The 23,417-nt window shown below is 41.0% G+C and overlaps 1 protein-coding gene across 1 annotated transcript in view; it reads left to right on the forward strand.

Moving 5' to 3' along the window:
* The window catches only part of gmds (GDP-mannose 4,6-dehydratase), a 198,178-nt gene extending 177,897 nt beyond the window's left edge, over positions 1-20,281 (forward strand). Inside the window, exons 10-11 of the mRNA XM_085252085.1 lie at positions 18,315-18,383; positions 19,759-20,281. Coding sequence (XP_085108211.1) covers positions 18,315-18,383; positions 19,759-19,821 — 132 coding nt within the window. The 3' untranslated portion in view covers positions 19,822-20,281. The remainder of the gene's footprint in view (positions 1-18,314; positions 18,384-19,758) is intronic.
* The last annotated feature ends 3,136 nt before the right edge of the window (positions 20,282-23,417 follow it).

The following is a 23,417-nucleotide window of genomic DNA, read 5'->3' on the forward strand; positions in this document are numbered from 1 at the left end:
CTTGTCACAGCTGGGCTTGATTACCCAGGGTTCTCCGCTGAGCAGCTTCAGGCAACGTGGATACCGGATTGTAAGATGCACTGAGCTTTTTCAGGAGAGGAGGGAAAGATCAGATCGGACCTGTGTTACATTTTCCTAAGTGGTTTTATAAATTCAGTTTTGAGCATTAGGCTGGTGATGTGGACATAATGAGAGCATGAAAAAATAAAACTCAGTCTTCTGACTGAATTGTAGATCCAAACCATTACCTTCCTTTGGGAGTCAGTCAGTGATTCTTTGCCAAAGCTGCTGGTGTGAGTAATTTTTCATGGCGGTACTTCAAAGTCATCAAAGTCTGACACCAAAGGACACCTTGTGCGAGAGGCTCATGTCCATAAGCAGCATCTGACAAAATGGTGTTATAGTTTGTTGGTTGTTCCTAAAAGTGACATTTTGAATAAAGCATCTGCTTCACCTGGAATATTTGAATCTTTGACACTTATGTCATTGCGCCAATTTTGGGCACTATTCATAATATAATATCAATACTGAACATATTACATTTCAGTCTGTGATTGACTGGCGGCCCGTCTTCGGTGTCTCTGTTTGTCCTTTCTTTTGGTTTTCTGAGGAGGACAGTCTTCCCAGAGACCTATTTCATGTGTGTGTCTTTCATAAACCTTTCACAAAGGGCCACTTTATGGTGATTGAAGTTGTGTTTACTAATGAATGCCAGACTGAATGTTCGCCCACCAGCTCATGAATATGCAATGATGTCAAACCGGCGCTAACACCCATGAGTTGTCTTTACTATTAGCCGCGACAGGAGGAGAAAACTGGAGCCCAGCTACGAGTCTGAGAATTACAGGAGAAGCAGGAAGGAAGGAAAGGAAGAAAGTGAATGAGAGATGTAGATGCAGCCTTGGCTCAGAGCGAAGCCGCTGAGATTTTTAATGTGTGTCTCTGAGAGTGTGTATGTCCCATAGAGGAGTATGTTTATAAATCACAGAGTCAGGCAGTGTGTGTCTTGCAGGGCCGGTGTTTCCTGCAGTGTAATCTGAGTCTCTGGTGGAATGTGTGAACCACATCCGACTCCACTCCACTCAAGCCCCCGACTCACTCAATATCCCACTGTAAACAACATGGCTTTGCCAGGGATTCTTGAACAGGACAGGTAGAGTCGCTATATCTCCCAAAAATAACAGAGTGCAGGAAATGCTTCAAAATAAGAGCATATTGGGCCCTGCAGTCAGCGAAAGTCACCCCTGAAAAGTGATATTAAACTTTTATTCACTGTGTTTTCAATGAACCTATGACTTCTTTATTGTGTGTGTGCATGTGTGTGTGTGAGTGAGAGAGAGAGGTTTAGACTAAGAGGTTAATTCTAGTGTGACCTCCCTAATGTCTTTCCCTGGCTGGTTATCTTGATTGGGTAATTAATTCTGGGGCCGCTCTCTTCAGGCGACCCAGTATTCACACACTCACAAGTCTCTCTTTCTCATACACACACTTCTTTTGAATCTCCTGAACTCCAGCACCACTACATTCCCTTAACCTTAAGGCTGTTCTATTGTTTTACTGTTACCTTTTCTCGTTATTTCCTCCTTCTCTCGTTCTTTCACTCCCGCTCATGTCTTTCTCTTTTTCATTCAGTCACTCTCAGACTGGCTCATCTGATATTTTATTCTCAATCCTTCCTCACAGCTTGAACCCTCAGAGAACTGACTGAAGTTAAATTAGCTGCACAGTATCAACACAGCAAAATGTATTGTTGCAGTTTAGGCTTTACTGTTGTAGCTTCAAACAAGTAGTTCTGTCTGCTTCACATTTCATACTTGCTTAGGCCTCGGTCACACAGGCCTAGTGACCGGTTAGCAAGCCCCCGGTCTGGTCACTGGTGTGTTTTCCCCAGCCCATTGGCGAGAGATTGTGGGATGCTGCTGGTTCTCACTAGGTGAAATCAGTTGCAAAGAGGGTGCTGGACCAAAAACCTCACCGTGATTGTTTGGTTGCTAGCAGATTGGAGAGGTTATCCATAGTTTAAAGGAAGACACCAACTGAGCGGAACATTAAAAAGCTGTGATGCAACAGAGAAGCAGCCAGTGTTTTCAAAGTAAAGGTTTTTCCTTATTGCTAAAAACAACTTGTAGTAAAAGGTGCAATTTTTACCTTGAGAGTAAGTCTCCGTTTCTGGATTGCATTACACCTGTGATTCTCAAAGTGTGAGCCGAGACCACCTGCTGGAGGTACTGCAGGTAGAGACCACAAATTCAATTAGAAATCACTCAAAGTGTGTACAGCTACACTTTTATATGACAATTAAATTAAAACTGATAACAAGAGGTGGTTACTTTGAAATACTTCTCATTACTGTGATCCAGATTTGCTGCTCTTGTATTGAAGTTTGTGTCCCAGTGGCTCACACATTGGCCATAACACTTTGCATATGACTGTGTAGCAGTTTATAGCCTGTGTTGTTTATGTTTTTGAGTAAATTTTAAAGGATAAACATCACTTTCTCTTGTTTTTCGATTACAATGAAGATTTCAGACTGTAAATGTTTTTAGTTACTTTGAGGAAGCTTGCACTTCCTCCCCTCTTTCTGAGTCCAGTTTTGGAGTATGCTCAGTCTTCAGGGCTGAGCGACCACTTCCTCTAAGTGGCAGACAGCTCACTGTTTTCTTCCCCACCTTATCACTCTATCACCAGCTAACAGACACAGAAAGAGAGAGTTAGAGGACGAGAGAGCAAGCAAAGGGAGCTCCTTTTTGCTCTCTCTCTTTCTCTCTCCTGTGCACTCTTTCAGGTTTGGCTCTCCCTGTTTGGGCACGATGAGAAGAGCAGATTATTGGAGCTGATAAGATGAGGAATGCTGCTTAGAGAGGAAACGCCATTCTGGATGAGATGTAGCCTATAGAAGCCTGTTCCCCTGTCCACGACATGTCATCCAACACCACCACTGGCCTTTTCCTATCCTTCGTCTTATAGAGGAAGGATAGACATAAGGGAAGTGAGCCGGGATTGAAATCCATTGACCCAAAGCAGATGAGCATGTCCATTCAAGCCGCCCTTTTCCTCCTGCTTGCCCTCTTTCTGCCTCTGTCTGCTCCTGTTGTTTTGACTTCATTTCTCTTGAATAATAATAAATTCAGAAGTGCGTACCAGTGGCCTAAAAAATATCAGTAAACTGTTGTCATTAGAACAAGTTTGTACCGAGAAAATGTCACTGGAAAATGTGTTAATGGAGCAGTATGTGGAGTATCTGCAGGGGTGTCGAACTCCAGGCCTCGAGGGCCGGTGTCCTGCAGATTTTAGATATCAACACACCTGAATCAAATGATTAGTTCATTACCAGCCTCGGGAGAGCTTTAAAACATGTTGAGGAGGTCATTTAGCGATTTAAATCAGCTGTGTTGGATCAAGGACACATCTAAAACCTGCAGGACACCGGCCCTCGAGGCCTGGAGTTCGACACCTGTGATCTAGAGAGATACTTTTGTCAAATGTTATTTAGATTTTTACTGTAAAATCTTTAAAAATTCATCTCAAAGGGAGTGGAAGGCGGAAATCTTGTGGATTGTTCAGATGCAACTTTGTAGGCCTAAGCTGTGCTGCCATGAGAGAAGAGTTTTCTCTTGGAAACCCTTCCAAACTGCTCATCTTGGTCAGTCTTTTTTCTAATTGTACTGTTATGAACTCTAGCATTTAACATTCCTACTGAGTCCTGTAGGGTCTGAGATGTACAGCTTGGTTTATTTGCACTTTATCTGAGCGTTCCACGCACTGACTTTGGTGGGACATTTATTCCTGGGAAGACTGACAGGTGTATTTAACATTTTCTGCTTGTGAATCATTTCTCACTGTAGAATAATAGACTTTAAATTGTTTGGAAATGGCATTATTACACATTCACAGCAACAATTGTTTTGCTAAAATGATTGATGTCTTTCCTTGGCATTGCACTAAGACATACTTGGATACTCTAGACCAGCAACCTGCCAAAACGTCTGCTTAAATCAAAGTGTTCACACTTACTGCTCATCAATTAATCAGGTAATTTTGATTAACGCATTTATTATATCATATATTTATATGATATGATAAATATTATATATTTATAAAATATATTTGATTTGATCATTTTTTATTTAACATTTGAGTTGCCCACTTAATCCTATGGAATTAGTAACTGCATACTTTGTAAGACCTTTTTTTTCACATGACTGTAACATATTATCTATACTGAACTTATGAAATTAAAATTGAAGTTACGTTTTTCTAGAAGCAGGATTAAATACTTCAGCTGTCTTGCCAGTGTTCTCTACTGCACCCCAGTAAAACATGTACCTGCTGCATTTTGCAGAATCTGAATTGTGAGTTGTGGCCACTTGTTGAAGTTTTAAAACCTTGTAGATTCCTTATTGTGGTGCTTATCCTACATTTTTAAAAAATTTGTTCAATAACCGATATTCCAATGTGGAAATTTTCCTTCCTCCCAGTGTTTAATGTTCATATAATACAAACAATACTAGAAGAGTCTAAAAGAAAAACTATTTGTTTATTCGTTTCTCAGGATTTTCTTAGCACCACCTAAAACAGTGAAAAGGCAGTTTGTGATCAAAAATAAAAAGTATGTAATATGTTAATGTATTTGATCATATTTTATTACAATCTTTGATTGAAATTGTCCACTTGCACACATGCATGATACAAAGAAAAGCCCAGTTTTCCTCTTGAACCAGAGCAAACCTGACTACATCCAGAAAATGAGCAATGGCTGGTGAGAGTCACGGAGGAGAGACAAGGTTGTCTGTTAGCAGGTTCAGAGAGCGGCTGAGGTGAAAAACGGAGAAGGGGAGAAGGAAAGAGCAAGAGACTAATAAATAGTGTGCTGGGAGTTGAAAACTGCAGACAGAAGTTTTTATGTGCGACTGCCTCGCTTAACCCCAACGCCACTGAAAGTTCAGCCAGGGCCTGAATTAGATCACATCAAGGGATCATCTCACTCTGTGTGCATGTGTATGCTAAAGTGTGTGTGTGTACCACATCCTTCAGCCAAAACTCACCTGTTGATCTTCATCCAACATAGCTGACATCTATGTCACCCGTACAAAAACAGCTCCCAAAATGAGAGCAGACATGTAACCTATACACGCTTGATGTGTGTGTTTGTATACTGTGAGGCCGAACTAAAAGTAGATTGTTTGTGTGATAGAGGCCAAGGCAGGAGAGAAGTTAGACGTTTTTGGTTTTGGCTCGTCAAACCATAATTTAATTTTGTTACCACTGGGCATATAATAACAGATCTGGACATCAGTAATAACAAAATTGTACTCACGCTAAAAGCTAAGATCTAGAACAAAGTCAAACAGAGCAAGAAATACAAGTTAGACTGTCAGACAGGTTTCAAACCCACATGTTTGCCAACATCACTTGTTCCCAGCGTTGAACAGTGAAACGATCACTCAAAAACTGGCTGACTTGAGGGATTACGCCATCGTTTCAGGTGTTCTGACTTTCAGCTTTACCTCAAAATATGTTGGGTTACATAATCTGCCTAAACTTTTGGTTGGTTGAAAATCTGCCTGAATGTCTGACTTGTGGTTTGTTTTGTAGAAATTAGTAGAAATGCCATGCTCTCAGCAATTATTTTGCTATGCACAGTGTTAAGCAATTGCAAAAGCCTTCCAAAATAAGACCAAGGTTATAATTTGGTGTGTGTTTTGGGGGAAAAAAAGACAACAGCAACACTTATGTGAAGTTGTGCAAGAAAACAAGTAAACCACCGTGCCCATGACTCCCACATTTAATCAGTTGAGGCTGTGATGTTATAATCATAGATAAGAATGCTGATTGTGCAGCTAGAAGACAATGCCTACACAGTCCACGAATGTAGACAAAATCCAGTAAGCCAAACACAAATCTTTTTCTATGTATTGTTCCAATACTAATTTTATATTGCATGTAGTTTTATGTTTTAGAATATAATAATTGGGGTTGTTACTCAAAAAAGTAGAGTTACACATTACACTTCTTAAAAGTTATACAGTAAGTTACTTAGTTACATGCCAAAGAATCTAATTTGTTACATTATCTCTCCATTAAATAACCGTGCATTGCCACATACTTACCAGTTAACAATATAAAACGCTGGCTACAGTTCCCCACATGAACTGAAATCCCTAATGAGCACACACACAAGAGCTTTCTTTTAGTGTTATGTATGAAAACAAAGCCGACTACAAAAAGCAAAGATGACAACCAGCCCACAGAGATTTGAATTCGATTGCCACAGTGATTCTGCTGTAGAAACATGTACATGTAGTAGAACTGGAGGCTAAAATGCTGCAAGCCTGATTGTTCATCAGGTTGTTACCTGCTGAAACTCAGGCTCTGGCTGCTGGGATGTGGTCTGCATTTACTCAGCTTTATCATCAGCCTGCGTTCTTGGCTAGCTTTGTATTAGTATTCTGTCTGTGTAGGGGCTTCTAAAGACCCATAATTGTTTCTTGTCCTGTTGTGCAATAAAAAAGTATAAAAAGCAATGTCCATGTCTCTGCTGCAGGCTGCTCCACCAGTTTCCTCCTCCTGCACACCATCTGAAATCAGCTCATTGTGTTACAAGTGCGCAGGAAGAAAAAAGCATTTAGTCATTTGCAACACGTAGCAGTTGGCTCAGTCCGTTCTGCTTCCTAAGTGAAAGGGCCTTTAGCCGTTTTCTTACTGTAGCAGATACGGCATGTCTCATTAGTGCCACACAGTTTATGGAGAGAGCTTGTTATTTAATTTCATTATTTAAAACTCCAAATATTTTCATTTCAGCCTCCAGAACATCAGTAATAATTACGTTGAACCTTCAAAAACCAGTGGGGGACATGTAGGGGTGGGTACCAAATTCAGCATTGATACAGTTTTACACCAAATCACTGGGTGCCACTTTTGATATCAGTTCATATCTGGGGTTAGCTGTTCCCATCATTTTGGCACACACTGTTAGTGTGTGCCTAAAGTTACACATAATTGTTGGTGCGCAAAATGCAAACCACATCTAATCAGAGAAAAAATCTGGTCAAAACAGAGAGATTTGGTTTTGTGTTGTGTGTAAAGTGTTTCAAAGAAGTAAAATGTTTCAGTGGAGAAGTATAGGCTCAAGAAAAAAATTTAATTTATTATTTCTTTTTGAGCAAAGTCCAGAAAAACAGTTGTTATTCACTTCTGGTACCAAATACAGGTGCCTGTACTGATACCAGTGTGTTTTAAAGTATGAAAGGTAGCCAGCTGTAGTAACAACACAGTGCTTATGTCCATCTTTTATATATAGTCTTCAATTTTAATGTGTAGGCTTGAGGTCTTAATGTTAATCTGCCTGTTACCAATGTCCTCTATACACATCAAAGCTGTATCTAATGTTAGCAGTGTAGCTGTTACTTTAATCCATTTCAATTGTTGCCATATTAATCATATAAATTGGACCCAGACTTTCCTTCAGCATGGAGAATATAGAAGCTACTTAACAGTCATCATCTGTACCAAAACACTGAGGCTGGGTGTCAAAGCCTAGACAAACCCCTCGATGCTTAACTGAGATTACACAACAATTAAGATAAGAGAGGATGAGATTTTCCTCTCCCCTCAGTCTCTCACCCTCTCTCACTCAGTCTCGCTCTCTCCCTCCTTTTTTAAGTATGATTGTAAAGAATGTTGTTTAAAGAAGGGAAATTAAGTTTGCCTTTGATGTCTTCTGAAATATGAAACAGCCACACGCTTATAGAAATGTTAAACACTCACCACACACACGCTCACGCTGACACACACCAGCTGATTTCACTGGAAGCCGCTGCTTCGCCCAAACTTTATTATACAAATGCCCAAACAGACTAAACACTTACTTACTTTTCACTGGGAATTACTTAACTGCACAGTTTCAGTTTGACCTCTGTGGAAGTGAGCAGTCACCTGAGCCACCCCCTCACCCCCGCCTCCCGTAGTCTTTTCCCTCCCTCTACCTCTCACTCTCTCCCTCTGCTGCTTTCTGCTGACTCCTGGAATTATGATCTGTTTCCCGTCCACAGGAATAATAGAATACAGGAGGAAGAGGGGGGTCGTCAGCAGCTCTGTGGAACAGTAGTGAGGAGTCCAGCTACACTGTGGTTACATTCTGTTTGTATGTGTGTGTGTGTCTGCAAATGCGTTTATATCCAGATGTGCTAATGTGCGATGTTTTCCTCTTCATTTCCATAAACTTCACACATTAAAAGATTATCCTCGGACACGGACACACACATAGAAACAGAACTTAAACTCCATTAATGCTCATAAATCTTAACCCTCCTCCCATTATCTTGACAGTAAACGCCTCATGTATACAACCACGCGGCAGGCAGTGGGTCTCCACTCTTTACCAGAGCCTTCAGGCACTTAACACTATCGGCAGTCAGATCCAGCCACTCCAGTGTGTTTGGAGTGTGTGTGGAGTGTGTCCTCAGCCGCATAAATATTTATCACACGGCTACCCCAGGAATTTTAATGAGCACTGATGGAGAGCAATCAACACAGTAGAGCCAGTAGAGAGAGAGAGAGGCGAGAAGATGACATGAAGTGAGAGTTTGTGATAATTTAGCTTTTAAATATTAACATGACTTTCACTGTTTTCCCGAGAAGATTCACACACTCCTGCTTTCCTACTGATTTAGTCTTTTAAGAGTTTTTGTGTGTGGCTTTCTGCACTAAATATGTCATTACTGTGTATATATATATATATATGTGTGTGTGTGTGTGTGTGTGTGTGTGTGTGTGTGCGCGCACATGTGCAGTGTAGTATTGTACATACTCATCAAGGTGACAGGGCCACCCCTTAGAGGTCACTTAACACATTGTGTGCAGGCCAAGCTGCATGGGGAGTGAGGGAAGGAAACCTGAGCTGTAACTCACACAGCTCGCTCTCTCTCCCCCGTAGACTCAAGCGCATACATTGAATGAGACACGCTGGACCTGGCCTTTGACATCTGGCTGGGAGCGGCTAATAACTGTCTTGGATTCCTAAAGATGCAGCAGCTCGGAGTTCATTGAAATTTACTGCAGTGATGCTTTATTGACTTGAGGAAACAATAAATATGAAATCACTGATTTGTGTTGCCACAGAGTGGCACAAATGAAACCCACAGGTCTTCGTTTCTTCTGCTCAAGATTCCAGGATTTCATATGATGCCAGATAAATTACACTAAATAGAAAGTATGTCAGTTTGAAGGAGTAGTGCAGACAGAGGTAACCTACATTTTTTTATGACTCTGGTTTCCATATTTTGTTCCAGTGTAAACAACATATTGTGTCGAAAAGAGCTAAAATAAGCGGGTGCAGTCGTGCAGACAATATTTCTTCTTCAAATGTTAAGTAACTGAAAGGAGAATATATGAGGATTTTTAGATTTTACGTAGTTTTAAAACATTTAACCTCCTACCATATAATAGTAAATTCCTCGTAATACTATTTTTAGTTTATTTAAAGCAATAAAGTAATAACTTAAAATATTCTGTATAATCTAACCTGTTGGCCTGAATTTCTGTTACTTTATTACATTCTCTTTTCAGTTCAGTCACAGTTATATCTGCTAATGTAAGATCTGTGTATGTTTAACTTCTCTTACTAATCACTTTGAAACCCACCTTAGCGATCCTGAGCCTCAGCCCCAGGCTGAGAAGCACAATCTACTGTGCTTGAACAGATACTTCATGTCAGAGTCAAATTTTTGTGTCACTAGAATTAAGTATTAAGTTATTACCAAGTTATTACAAGATTATGATGTACTGTGAATTTAATTAGAAAAAGAAATGGTGAATGTGAATCACTTAAAGAGCACCTTTTTAACATTCACCTGTTAATGCACACACACAACCCAGTGACAATAGAGCAGGCCAATCATCAATAACATCTTAGAACTCAGTAAGATGCTCAAAGATGCCCTGGCGTGTGGAAGGGCCATGGATGAAACTCTCAGCCATGTGATTTGTGGACAGCTCGCTCTCACACCTGAGCCATTAAAACAGAGACTACTGCTGTTGTACAAATTACTGCATCAGTCTCCGATTTCATCCCTCCCTCCTTCTCCCTTCCCTTTACTTGAAACTGAGGGTCTTTTGTGCTTTAAAGGAAGTGATAAGTTGAGGCGATGCTGGCGTTAGAAATTGACCAGTGACAGATTTGTGACTGTAGGTCCAGGCAGCACTGAAACGATGAAACTCACTTTTTTTGCTACAAGTATGTCCCCACCTGCACAGACACACAAACACAGATGGCGACTCCCACACCTGTGCACATTGTGCATGCATTAACTTTCATGTTTCTGCAGGCAGGCTAGGTATCAGTCTGCTCCTTCCTCATTGTCCCGCCTTCATGTCCTTGTCATTGTCCGCGCAGTAATTCATTCCGGGTTTAAAAGCCCTGGATCAGGGATGACTTCTTCCATCAAAATCCCACCGAGGTCAAAGATCAGAACATCTGGGTCTGGTTGGAACATCTGGGTCTGCTGGGGACATGGAGACCATGGGCTCCAGACTCTCACAGCGTTCTCGGTCCCTTTATCTAATTTCCTTTGAAGTATTTGCAGCCTCATGTCCACTACTGTACAAATACCAGAGGCACTACTGGACTTCCAAAACCACATCATAGTCTCCCAGCATGCAATCCTCAGGGCAAGAGAGAGGAAAGAGAATCGGTTTCTTGAAAATGTTTGATCTGGGTAGGTTTGCAGTCGGAAGAAAAATAAATGCAGCTTAGGGACATTTAGCATTTTTTAATCTATCCTGACAATTGTACTTGGTGTGTGTGTGTGTGCGTGTGCGCATGTGTGCGTGCGTGTGTGTGTGTATGTGTGTGTGCGTGTTCACACATCGCTGCCTGTTAGTGTGTATGTGCCCTTATGTGGGGGTCAGCCCGTGTGCTGTGTGATTTATTGAAAGGCCTTGTAGTGATACCAGATTCCTTTGCGTTAAATGCCTGCTCTGAGGGCCTCTTACTGGCTGTGTGCTTTATGGACCATGATCACACCCTATTTGTCTCTCACTTTTACATTTCTAAGGATTAATTTTATGGCTTCTCATCTTTATTAGACTGGATAGTGTAAGAAAAAGGGCAAAAGAGCAGAATGAGTAAGGGAAGGTCAGACCGCATACTTGTCAGGCTTTTTGTATTACGAGTGATTGTTTGACTGTATAGGTTACAGTTATATTTTGAGTCTTTTCAATAGTCATGCTGCTTTTGTTTTATCTGATGTTTCGGTCTAGTCCAAAAGTACTTTTTTAATGAACAGTAAACTGTAGGAAGATGTTGTGGCTTTTTAGATTGTCCAGTTAAGTTCCATTTATTTCCAGTCATTACCAGTACAGCTGATCAAATAAACTGAGCTGATCAGGAAGAAAGAGGAAAGGACCACCTAGTGCTAAAATCATCAACTTATATGCATTACCAAAGCATATTCCAGGCATGTGATGAAGATCCTTTTACATCCCAGTCTCATAACTATTGCTTGGGAGCTAAGATTAGATAAAAACTGGGGATGTTGTGGTTTTATTTCAATCTGCAATTTGAGTCTGTGCTTTTTCTCTTTCAAAGTTTGGATCAATCTGGGATCGGTTCGGCCACTACAATCACTCCATTTGTTCCTGAGGAAAGTTTCTGGCTGGTGTTTTCCACATACCAATTACTTGTGGCAGTGTTCATCGCATAATCAGGACAGAAAATCGTCTCAGAATCAAAGATGCGTTTTTTTAATACTTAGTTAAGGTTTTTAATTCAGAAACTTATAGAAATGACTTTACAGCCATGAGCTGATGATCAGAATTGACCGAAATGATGTTGCCTTATTTGTGTAACGCTTTGTAAATAATAAATGTGACCCTCTTTTTACTCGTCTGACAAAATGAACTCTTTGATGCCACTCAGAGACCTCAATGCCTCTTCATAGGCTTTAACTTAGTCTCGGTTGATGAGCAGGGGCCCGTTCTTCGTACCTCGCTAAGTAAGTTAGCTGGATTAGATTGTTGACGATTTCGCGTGATCCCGGATCGTTCGGTTCCCCGAAGCTCATCCGGGACTTGCTGTCATAGCAACAGAGCCGTAAGCGTAAACCTGCTCGGGAGCAGGTTTACTTTATGTAAACAGGATTAGATCGCGGCCACTCAGGTATGTCCGCTTCATTTATACGAAAGCAACAGCGATATTCCACCACTGTTTCACCATAAATAAATAACATCAATGTAACTAAAGATAATGCAGCACTTGATCCTTTTATTGATGTCACACAGATACATACAGGTCATTCCCTAAAAAAGGGAAATGTACTATTAACATTCTATTACATGTATGTGATTGTTACAGATGTAATTCATATTTCAGAGTAGTAATTGTAAATTACTTCGTGTAATCAAGATGAGAGACCACGGCTATAAAAGCAAAGGTGGATTTGGGAAGCCTGTCGCAGCCATGTCCTGTCCGTATACGCGAGCCACCCATTGCGGAAGGTGCAAGATTGATAAGGAGAGTCCTCAGAATTCAGCGTATATTGCGGGACAGACAGGTTCCTTTACCTCAGCGCGACAGTGTGCTCATAGAGAGATATCGATATTCCCGTGAGGGTATTATTTACTTAACCAACTTGTTGACGAGGGGGTGCAGGACCACCACCTGTCTTTTTTTCCTCTGCCCTTTTCTTGGTTGCTGTTATGAACAAACTAACAGAGTATTACAGGCCAGTATTACCTTGCCAAGAGACGAAAAGCAATCTAAGAGATAAATATTACCATTCTGTAGAATACTCCTGTATTCCACTTTTACTTGTTCCCATGTTCTTGTGGGTCCTGTTGTGGCTCTAATGTGAAAGGGGATATAATATAACATATTATAATATAATATAATGCCATATGATATTGGACAATATAGTGTCATATGATAGATCTACCCTACCGCCTACTGGTGTTGGCCAGAGGGGCCGATGGCGCGATATGGCAGCCTGGCTACAACCGTAGCTGCCTCCACCAGTGTGTGAATGTGGGAGTGAATGAATAGTGGTATCGTAAAGCGCTTTGGGTGCCTTGGAAAGCGCTATATGAACCCAATCCATTATTATTAGTATTATTATTAAATTACCTACGAGTTTGATTTGTCAGCAACTTTCTGCCAGCCCTCTCTCCTTGCTTTTGCAGCCTTTGCAGTGTTCCCTTGCGTTTTAATTAAACTCTGAAACTCCTGAAATCCCTCACTCATGAGTTCTTGCTCTGCTGCCGGAAAATACCGAGCACGCCCCTTCGACATTTTCGCCGACCAATCAGCGGGTTGCCGATCAATGTTTCTACTATCGATGCGTAGCCCCTTTTACGACACCCAGTGATGTCACATTACTGCGTCCAGCTGTACTAATCGTCAACAGCAGGCGTGTTCGGGGAACCGGATTAGCGAGCTCACGGTTAGCGCGATGGTTTGGTCTTGGATGTGTCATTTGATCTTGGATGTAGTAAGCGACGTACGAAGAACAGGCCCCAGGTGTAGATCATATTGTCATTCAACTTGTGAGAGCCACATTTTGTCACAGCTTAAAAAAATTTTTTTTATTTTTTTATTTTTTTAGATTTGTGCTGCTTAATTGTGTTATTATGACTGCTACATATTTGCAGACACGGACAGAACGCTGAGTTAAACAGGACGTACCAAGCTGTTGGGTTTGGTTCCAAATCGGATCCATATGAAGATTGTATTGTGCCCCCATCTGTTAGTAGTTCATGTTGAATTATTCGCTACATGCTCTGTTTGGGTGAATTCACTTGGCCACAGAACGCTCTTGTTAGCAGTTTGGACTCAGCTTTTATTTCACTGAGTGGTACTCTGCAGTATGAGCTCTGATGGTGAGGTTGTCTGTCACCTGTAGAAATCCTGGTTGACAAAGACCAGACGCTGGATTAACTTCCTGGATGCTGAACCGTGTGGTTACGTGCTAAGAAGGCAGACTTAGCAGACAAGAGTCTGATTTCAGCAGATGTTTTCCTGCCAAACTCAGATGGAGATTTCAGGCCTAACAGTAGTGGTGACAAAATGCTGATTTAAATACAAGGAATGGCTCTGCCTTCTTCCTCCCAGCTTCACGTGTTGTTCGATTTACACGTATATTATGTGGTGGGCTATATAGCCTTAAAAATATATCATGATATTTCAAAAAAATTCACAAAATGCTATTTATGTAAAAAACAAAATACTGAGCAGTCTCTAAACTGAATAGTCTCTCCTTCCTTGTAGCCTGGTTGTACTCGATGATGTGTTTTTTGCCTCAAGTGGTCAAAAAAGTGCGTCCACCTTTAGCAAGAATCGTTCTCCGAGGTTGTTAGAGTAGTTTTACTTTATTAAATCCTCATTGGAGGCTGTGGTCATTGTGGCTGTCACTGCTGTAGCAGTGATATCACAATATAACACTTTAATATCTCCAAAAAAAGAATAATTTCACCAGTATTATCGTGGATAGCGCACACCCCTCATTTAAATCCCAATCTGCTCAGTGCTTTAGAGCTTTCACTGTCTTAGTAAATTTACTATTCAACAGAAAATATACAGGCGGAGTACGAATACTTGCTCTAAAGATACATTCATCTTTTTAGATGTGTAGCTGGTTAACACATCAACTTGAATCCAACCATTTTTGACATCACATAAACTTGGAACATGTTTTAATAGGTCCTTTCCATTAGCAGTAAGTAAGGATTTATGTTGTCTGTTTTGGCACATATTCTGCAAGAATTTCTTCTTTAATATTTAGATAAATTATTTAAACTCACAACCTTACGGTTACTTTGCTTCCAGTCATATAAAACCACAAAACGATGTGATCTCTTGATGCGTAATACATATTAAGCACCACCACCGTGGACTGTAAATAGGGTATGAGAGAGATGTCCGTCATGCGTGTTACCCTTTGAAAGGAAAACAAAGTCAAAGAAGTAAAAAGTGTGCCATGTGTGGTCAAGGTTCACTTATAAAATTGCCTCTCCTGACCATTAACAGCACTGTCAGGCCATCTATCAGTCACACCGAATGGCAGTAAAGGAGCTTGTATTAAGCTCCTTATGCAAAATGCTGCAGCTGGAAGTTTGGAGTCTCGCTGCTCTGCATTTCCATCACCCTCCTCAGTTTCCCTCACAGTTAATTGTGTGGTTCTAAAACTTGGTTTGCAAAGACGTATATAACCTGTGTTGTTGCTACATTACTGTTTCTACAGTGTTTGTAAGAGTGCTGTGATTTACCAGATAAGAAGAAGCTCAGGTTAAAGTACAAATCTCCAGATGTGTGTAAGAAAACGCCGTCTGTTTTGGACTTTGGGGTAAATTTGCTGGTCAAAGCTGTACCTGTAAGGCAGTCGCAGGCTTTGGGAGCTCGCCTCTAAACTCCAGGTGCGTGGATGAATTTGTCACTTGTCTCGTTTAACAGAACGCAGACACGGTGACTCTTTAAAGATGGAGTCTGCGCTCCAGGTTCAGTCCATTGAGTTCAGGTAAGGGTCTTGCCATTGGCAGCAGGTGTTGCAGCTTCATATTTATTTCACTTCATTTGAACTACGTATGCATGCAGACAGAATCTAAACAAAAGGCAACTTTGGGATTTTTTTCCCTGCAGGTCAAACTTCCTGCATTTGTTTACTTTCCCTTTTCAAGCATCTGTCTCCGAAACACTCACATCAGATTAGACTTAACTATCCTGCTGTTTAGCAAACCATCACTAACAAAGGTATAAACCATGTGACTCCCTGATGTATAGAAATTATAAAGGAGGTGCAGTTGCTACTTGTTAATGTCAGCTTACCGCTTTTCTCTAAACCAGTTCGTGACTAGACCAGTTGATGTTTCTTTTATGCCAGCTATGAAATGTTCTCCATTACAAACCCTAATCAATATAATTATGAAGCAAGTGGATTATTTAATATAATTGTGGAGTAAGTCGCCCTATAATAATTACATTCAGCCTCATGATAAATTATGTCTCATTGCTGCAGGTAATTAGTCTGAAAATGTTTCCAGTTATGGCTTTGAGTGCCAAAATCGTTTGTGAGTAATGTACAGAGCTGCTCACATGAGAAAGAGCTGTTTGTCCTGCTGTTACAGACGGAGGAGAAAATGGGCTGAAGCTTTCATCTGCTCGGCTGTATATAGACCATGCAGAGTTAAAAATAAAAAGACCGCTCACCCAGAATTGAACCAAGTTTTCAACTCGGGCCGAATAATATCAAACTGAACGCTGTCAGAAACCTGAATCGGCCTGTGCTTGTTCCCTCCGTGTGTGTTCAGTGTTCTTGCCTTTGTGTGTAATCAGAAGAGTGTGATTAAGCGCTGTGGAGCCTCTCTGAGATGTGGGTCCCCGCTCTCTAAAAGGCTCAAGTATGCCAGCGCTGCTGTGTGCGTTCCTCTGTAATAAGATCACCCAGAAAAGACGTTTTCAAGAGGTTCAGTGTCAGATGGTAACACTGCTCTGCTCGGTGCACTTTACCCTGAGCTGCTGTTCATAGGTGGGGTTTGGCGTCGCATTTCCGGCTAACAGTGTGTGCTATAAAGCGATATTCATTTCAACTTTGCAACAACAGTTTGAAAAAGAGCCTACTGTGTTTAAACGACAAAGCCAGGCCCGTAAAAGAAACGGTTTGGACCGACTGCACCCCGCTTCCAACGTTTGCGTGAGAAGCGGGTACACCGGCTGTGAGTCAGGCCTCGTCGTTCAGCCTGAGTGTTGGACCTCACTGATGCTCATGTGGCTGAATGAAAGCAAATCCCCTGCACGTTCCAAAATCTTGTGGAAAGACTGAAACTAGAAGAGCGGCATCTGCACGCAGCAGCAAAGTCAGTTAAGTCTTAAAATGGTAGTTCTGGTTGACACGGTGACACTTAAGGTTGTTTAAGCTGGCAACACTAAGAGCGTATCGACCATGAAATACCCTTTTGAGCTGAAAGTTTAGCGAGTATTTACCGTTCCTTTGGTTATTTGTCTCGTGTTGTATTTTTTAAGTCAAACTTGTTTTTCTTCATGGATTGCATTATCCTTACACTAACACTTACTGTATACGTATCCTCTTTCAAATTCCAGAGACCAGCTCCTTAGCTCTTCCTCTCTTTCAGGTTACGTCACTACATGTGATGTTCACACATGCAGGATCTTGTCCGCTGAATTCCATCCAGTATGCGCATGCATCATTTTCTGTATACCTCTCTGTGCACATGGATGCCGTTTATTACCTATCAATGTATGTGCATATGTATGTGCAGCTAACAGCAGAGATCAGCAGAAACACGATTAGCCTGAAAACATATTTGCCAGGTTAGTTAAAAACAAATAATAACACCCTTTAGCAGCCACACTATGCATGCATGTAACCCATTGAAGCAATGACAGATTGCACCACTGATAGTACAGACTGCTGCCACAGTGAGTTTCAGAGGCTATTTTGTTTGGTTGTCCTCAGACTTTTGGTCTTGGAGCATGAGGAGGCCCGTGTAGTGCAGAGAGAAAAGAAAAGAGAGAAGCACAGGGGAAACCCAGCACAGCACTTTGAGCACTTCTTGAGAAACCACCACTGCAGCAATAACTGTGTTTAACACGAGCCGTCCTGTATAAAAGTATTAAAATCACAGAATCAGCCTTTCTTCGTCTGTGTGTTCGACACAGTTGTCCATGAGTGAGAATCTTTGTAAATATAAGAAATAGAATAGTGGGAATAGAAGTCGGAGAAAGGACTGAAGCTTAAAAAAGACGCACAAAGAAGAGGCTTCTCTCTCTTTCTTTTTTTTTATTTGGACTCGCTTTGGTGGTCTGAAGCAGGGTCTCACTGGATCTTGAACCCGGTGCAAAACCCAGCGGGGGGGAGAATGAGTGAGGGGTTGAGGGGGGAGAGGGTGAGTGGGGGGGTCCTGAGCTAGGGGTTACACCACCAGAGTCCCACAATTCATCATGCTCTGGCACCAACGGGGGCTGTCTGGACAGATCGGAGGTGGGGAGCCGAGAGGGGGGGATTGATGGCCAGGGAGACTCTGTGACCTCCTTTTTTCCCCCAAGAGATGAGATAATGTGTGCATGTATGTGGGAGAGAGAAAGTTATCATCACCCTCCATCCCTTGCATCCTGTTGAAGACATCAAGTTTGGATATTGAGTTTGATCCAGCACGTCTTCATATCGGAGTGACACATCAGCTGGGCTGAGGGGTCTCCTCCTCACAGGCGTCAGATCAGTCATGACAGATCCTTTGTTTTTCTTTCTCCCCCTCTCTCCTTTCCCTTCTTTCTCCTTTTCTCTGGCTCCTCTCTGTCTTTTTACTAGGACTACCTACAAGGTGACAGCACCAAAGCCTCTCAGAAGTTGGGTTGGAAGCCAAAGGTGACTTTTGAGGTAGGTTGGTTTGAGAGCACAGCCGGTTGGTCCTGCTGGATAGCATTAGCACACATATAATAAATGTAATGGGAGTAGTTTTCCACGCGTGTAGACAATGGCATGACGTGATGAAATCAAAGGAAGGTGACTGAAAAAAAAAACACCAAATCAAAACATTTCAATGACAAATGAAAGAATGGTTTTGAAAGCCTGTAACGATTTCTAGAAACGCAGCCTTCTTTCAGCGAACTGTTAAAAGAAAATACACAAAGGTTCACTGCATCAAATCCACACGAAGCAACAGAAAACCAACCAGCACGTGAGTTTTGAGTCTTTTAGCTTTTAGATTAGAATTTTATTACAGTTGTATATTTTATCTACTTTTCATTTTATGCCGCATCAGATTATTATAAAGCTCTTTGGTACCAAAGCTCTTTGTTTATTCCTTTCTGTGAATAGTGCTATAAAAATAAATACTTGCTTTATAACATTTTGTATGTTGTTTAGAAATCAGCCTTTTAATAAAATATTATTAAGCAAAGACTACTATAAATTAAGCAAATATTTCTCATTATATTTTTTGTAATTATATACTGAGAAAAGCACTTCTAAAATATATATATTCAATTCAATTCAATCTTTATTGGCAGACTTCATGTCCATAAAAACAAGACAAGAAACAAGAAACACACACACAACCCCCCCCCCCCCCCCCACAACACAAGGTATAAGCCATTAAATATATATATGTATATAAATAAGTATATAAAGCATAATTATATTTCAATATATATATTGAAATATAATGAAATGTACTTCAAATAAATATTATACATATTTTAGAAAATGTAATTTTTTGAAGTGCTTAGACGCTTTGATTAAATAGTTTCTAAGGCTAAATAATATATTAATAATGCAGCCAGTGTTGAGAAAACACAACTGTGTTTTTCGGTTAAACCTTATTTATTTTGGAGAAAGAAAAAAAAAAGAAAACTACGGTTCAAGGTTTCATATTTTCTCAACTTTACCTGCTCGGGAAGTTTGGCTGAACTATAAAAATATAAATTCTGAATCTTCTGATAAACAAAAACAATCTTATCTCCTATCTGTCGCTGCAGACACTCCAAAGCTCTGAGCTCTTATCAGTACAATATGACCCAACGACACAAGCACGTTATGGATCATTGTCAGGTCCTAATGCTGATAAACTCTATGTATTTATTATGTTTATCCAGCTGCAGTATAACTGTGTGTGGAAGGGAGGTCTTCACGTAGGCCGAGTTTGAACCGCGGGTGTAAACGAGCCTTACTTCATGTATTTTATGTTTGTGTCTTTACCTTTTAGAGATATCAACCTTTCCAAATATATAAATCTGATCCTGTCCCCTTGCAGGATCTGGTGAAGGAGATGGTCGATGCAGACATCGATCTCATGAAGAAAAATCCAAATGCCTGAGGCCAAGTCAGTCGGGCATGTTTTAGCACTCCTGGGTTCTTCCACTGAGACCCATAGTGGAAGACCCACCTTTCCTTTTTACCTGTATGACTCTTCTAAATCAATTGATTGTCTTGTTGCGGGTGTTCGAGTGAATAATGGATGTTGTTGTATCTGTTGTCTGTTTCTCATATTTAGATTGATTAAATACCTTTTACATTTTAACACTGATTATGTTTTATTGTTATTACTGAGGGGTTTTATTGTATTTTTTTTCCCATTGTTTTGGGACTGTCAACGCTGAAATCTTTTCCCCTGAAGTGTGACGTGGAAAAAGTAAAATGAATGAATAGAAATGAATGGATATTTTTATCTTTTATTAATATGAGCAGGGGATCCATTTGGTACAATAAAAAAAGTCTTTTAACATCGTGTCTGTTTGTTTTCTCATGAAACACAATAAATTGTATAGAAGGCCTAATTTGTTTTTCTTTTTTTAAATCTAAGGAAATGTGGGAAATAAAAGCTGCAAATCCAGGTTTGAACCGCAGGTTGCGTGCGCGGAGTGTGCATGTGCACGCGCATGGGATCCCCAGTTTGTGCAGAGGTCTGGCTCTTCTCCTGTCGTTTCTTTCCTCTGTGTTTGCTCCTAATTCCAAGTTTTTCTTTAGAATGTACCAGAACACTGCGCTCCTTTATTCTGAGGGAAATGCGTTTTTCTCCTGCTCTCAAACATCTACCTGGAAACATCTACATCTGGGTCGTGAGCGGCCTTGTGGCCTAAAATGAATGCCCGCATTTAAACTGTTGGCCCTGACTTGTTGTGACCCTGACGGTAACGGTTGCTGGGTGTGTTGGACACTCGTAACTGTTCCCACTTTGCAGAAGTTAGATGACTTCTTCTTCCTTAACAGCCACACTGCTTTCTCTTTGCTCGTCTTTATTGTTTAATTCGAGGTATTGAATCCAAAAGGGTCGTTTTCACGAGGGCACGTCATTCATACTTGTTTAAGAAAAAGAGTATATTTGATTAAAATGCTGCGACTGGAAGTGATGTAGTGCTGTCATGTGTCTAACAGCCTAGTCATCAATCCTCTGCTCTTATTGACTGTACAGGAGACCTGACGCTCCCTATAGATTACATTATATTATTTGTTGTGTTTAATGATGGGCCTTACTATCTTACATTCCAGCCCTCCTGTATCACACTATTAATAAATATGAATGCAGAAGCAATCTAGTGTGTTTACAGTATTTGTGGGAATTTAGCTCTGTTAAAAACAGTCGAACAGTAACTCTGCATTTATATCTTCAAAATATAAAGTATGTGCGTGCAGCCAAAATCTACTTTATCTCAAATGAAAGTGCACGTGCACCAGAATGGCCTATCTCAGATGTAGTATGTGATATTTTATTAAAGTATTATTACAAATATTTATGTAAGGCGCCTTTTCTCAATTTCCCGAAAATCATTAAAGTTGTGAAATAAGGGGTTTTTTTTTGTTTTGTTTGAGGTTTTTTTGGTTGTTTTTTTTAAGTGCGGCATCTTATTTCCACGTGGAATGCTAAATGAAGTATCTCCGATTTAAATGCAGCACTCGATAGATGTCGGTCCCTCCTCAGAGCACACTGCTGCTGTCAGGTTTTGACATTCAACTTGCGCGGACCGTGAGCGGTCTGTGGAGGGTGGGATCGCCTGTGTGTTTTTCTGGACGGCACCTACAGGACATTTAAAAGTCTCTGTGATCGTCCTGGACAGCGCTGAGTCTGTGCTGACTCCAGATTGGAAACAGATGTTGCTCTGAGGTTGTTTGGGCCCCCTAAAGCGCGCTGAGAGCACACAACACACTGAGCCCGCGGCCTCACACAGGTGCACCAAGTATTCCCCTTTAATAACATTTAGGCACGTTTTGTGATCGGCTCTGCTGCTGGCGCACAAACAAAGAAAAGATGACTGAGATTTGAACCGAGAAGGAGTCTCGGAAGGAGGAGGGGAGCAGACTTGTGCGGCTAAATAAACGTTTTTAAGGAGATTAAACGGCTCTAAAGTCACGATTTTCAGAATCCCTGAAAAACGCGAATATAATAATTTTTTGTCAAATCAAACGCACGAGAGATATTGTAGGGGGAGGTGATCCCTAAAGTGAAAGCTGCAGGAGGGAGAAGCTGCTCCTTTCTTTCAAAGCTCCAGCTTTACTGAGCACATTTGGACAGACGGCCACAGAGTGGAAGACGGAGAAAAGGATCCGACCAGTGTCCTCTATCATTTGTTATTAGGAAGAGAAAATACTGATCTCGCCCCTGAATATCATCCGTCCATCCATTTTTTTTAAACCTCTTATGGAGTGAGCCTATCCCAGCTAACATATGAGAGGTACGGACAGGTCGCCAGCCCTACACAGGGCCTCACTGAATATCAAGTTCAATTAAATTAACACGAATCGGAGCACTATCCCGGGACAGTGGAGGTCACCTGCTTGTCGTGTTACTGAGATATCAAGGACATAAAAGATATCCCATTCTTTATTATTACTGCTGGTCTACAGTGCAGACACCTTAAAATATTACGATTTTAAAAAGCGTTAAAAACAGTGTAAATACACATAAAAAATAAATAACTAAAACAAATGCTGGAATTTTAGAAACTCTGAAAATTCATAGTGAGAAACTGGAAAACTACGTGACTAGAGCCTTCACCAAAAATCCACGCAGGCACAAAACAAGACGCAAAATAAACCGTTTACACTGAAGCCTCGATTTCAGCCCACTTTAGGCTAAATGGTGAATCCTCACTCCTTTAATTGGTTTGATATGTAAAGTCATTAGGACACGATGGGCTTTTCTTCTTTATTCTTCTTTTAAGAAAAATAATACATCGAGGAAAAAACGCAGGAGGCCAGATTCGTGCAGGAAATACAGACGCGATTTCAATCACTGCTCCTGCGCAATGGGATTTAGCTCTGCTCCCGCGAACTCCTCTGTGTGTGTGTGTGTGTGTGTGTGTGTGTGTGTGTGTGTGTGTGTGTGTGTGTGTGTGTGTGTGTGTGTGTGTGTGTGTGCCTCTCACAGGAGAGGTGAGGAGTGTGTGAGGGGGGTACGGGCTTACAGTTTAGTCGGTAACTGTGAGATGGCCGCAGTTGCCAGAACTTGTATGCATATAACATGCAAATTTGAAGTATTAAAAAAATAAATAAAAACAATAACAAAAAAATTAAGCTGTGGATACAAAAGGTCTGTATGGGAGAATCTGGTTGGTAGATTGGACGCAAAACCCGCAGCGAGTGTCAGTGTGGAAATTGTTCCTGTTTAATTTCAGGCTCAACCTTCAGAAATAAAAATTCAAACTAGAACAAAATGCATAACACCCGCGAAAATGCGTTAAACTCTGTAGAGATTTTATTCTATTTTGTTTTTTCTGTGTGAAACAGAAAGCTTTTTAAGCAGTCAGTAAAAACAGAGCCTCCTTATAATTTTTTTTAAAAAGCCCCCTTCAAATGTGTGGGGCGCCCACATGTTTCCAGGAGCTTCATATGTTTCCCCATAAGCGCTCTGATACCTGCCAAACCTTTAGAGCGCATGCTGTGGGCTATCGGGTTGCTTTGCCACTCGTGACTACG

Source organism: Mchenga conophoros, linkage group LG17 (genome assembly GCF_057382185.1).
Source record: "Mchenga conophoros isolate Kocher_MC1m ecotype Shallow Benthic linkage group LG17, M_conophoros_male_GT1.1, whole genome shotgun sequence".
In the NCBI taxonomy this organism is placed as follows: Eukaryota; Metazoa; Chordata; class Actinopteri; order Cichliformes; family Cichlidae; genus Mchenga; species Mchenga conophoros.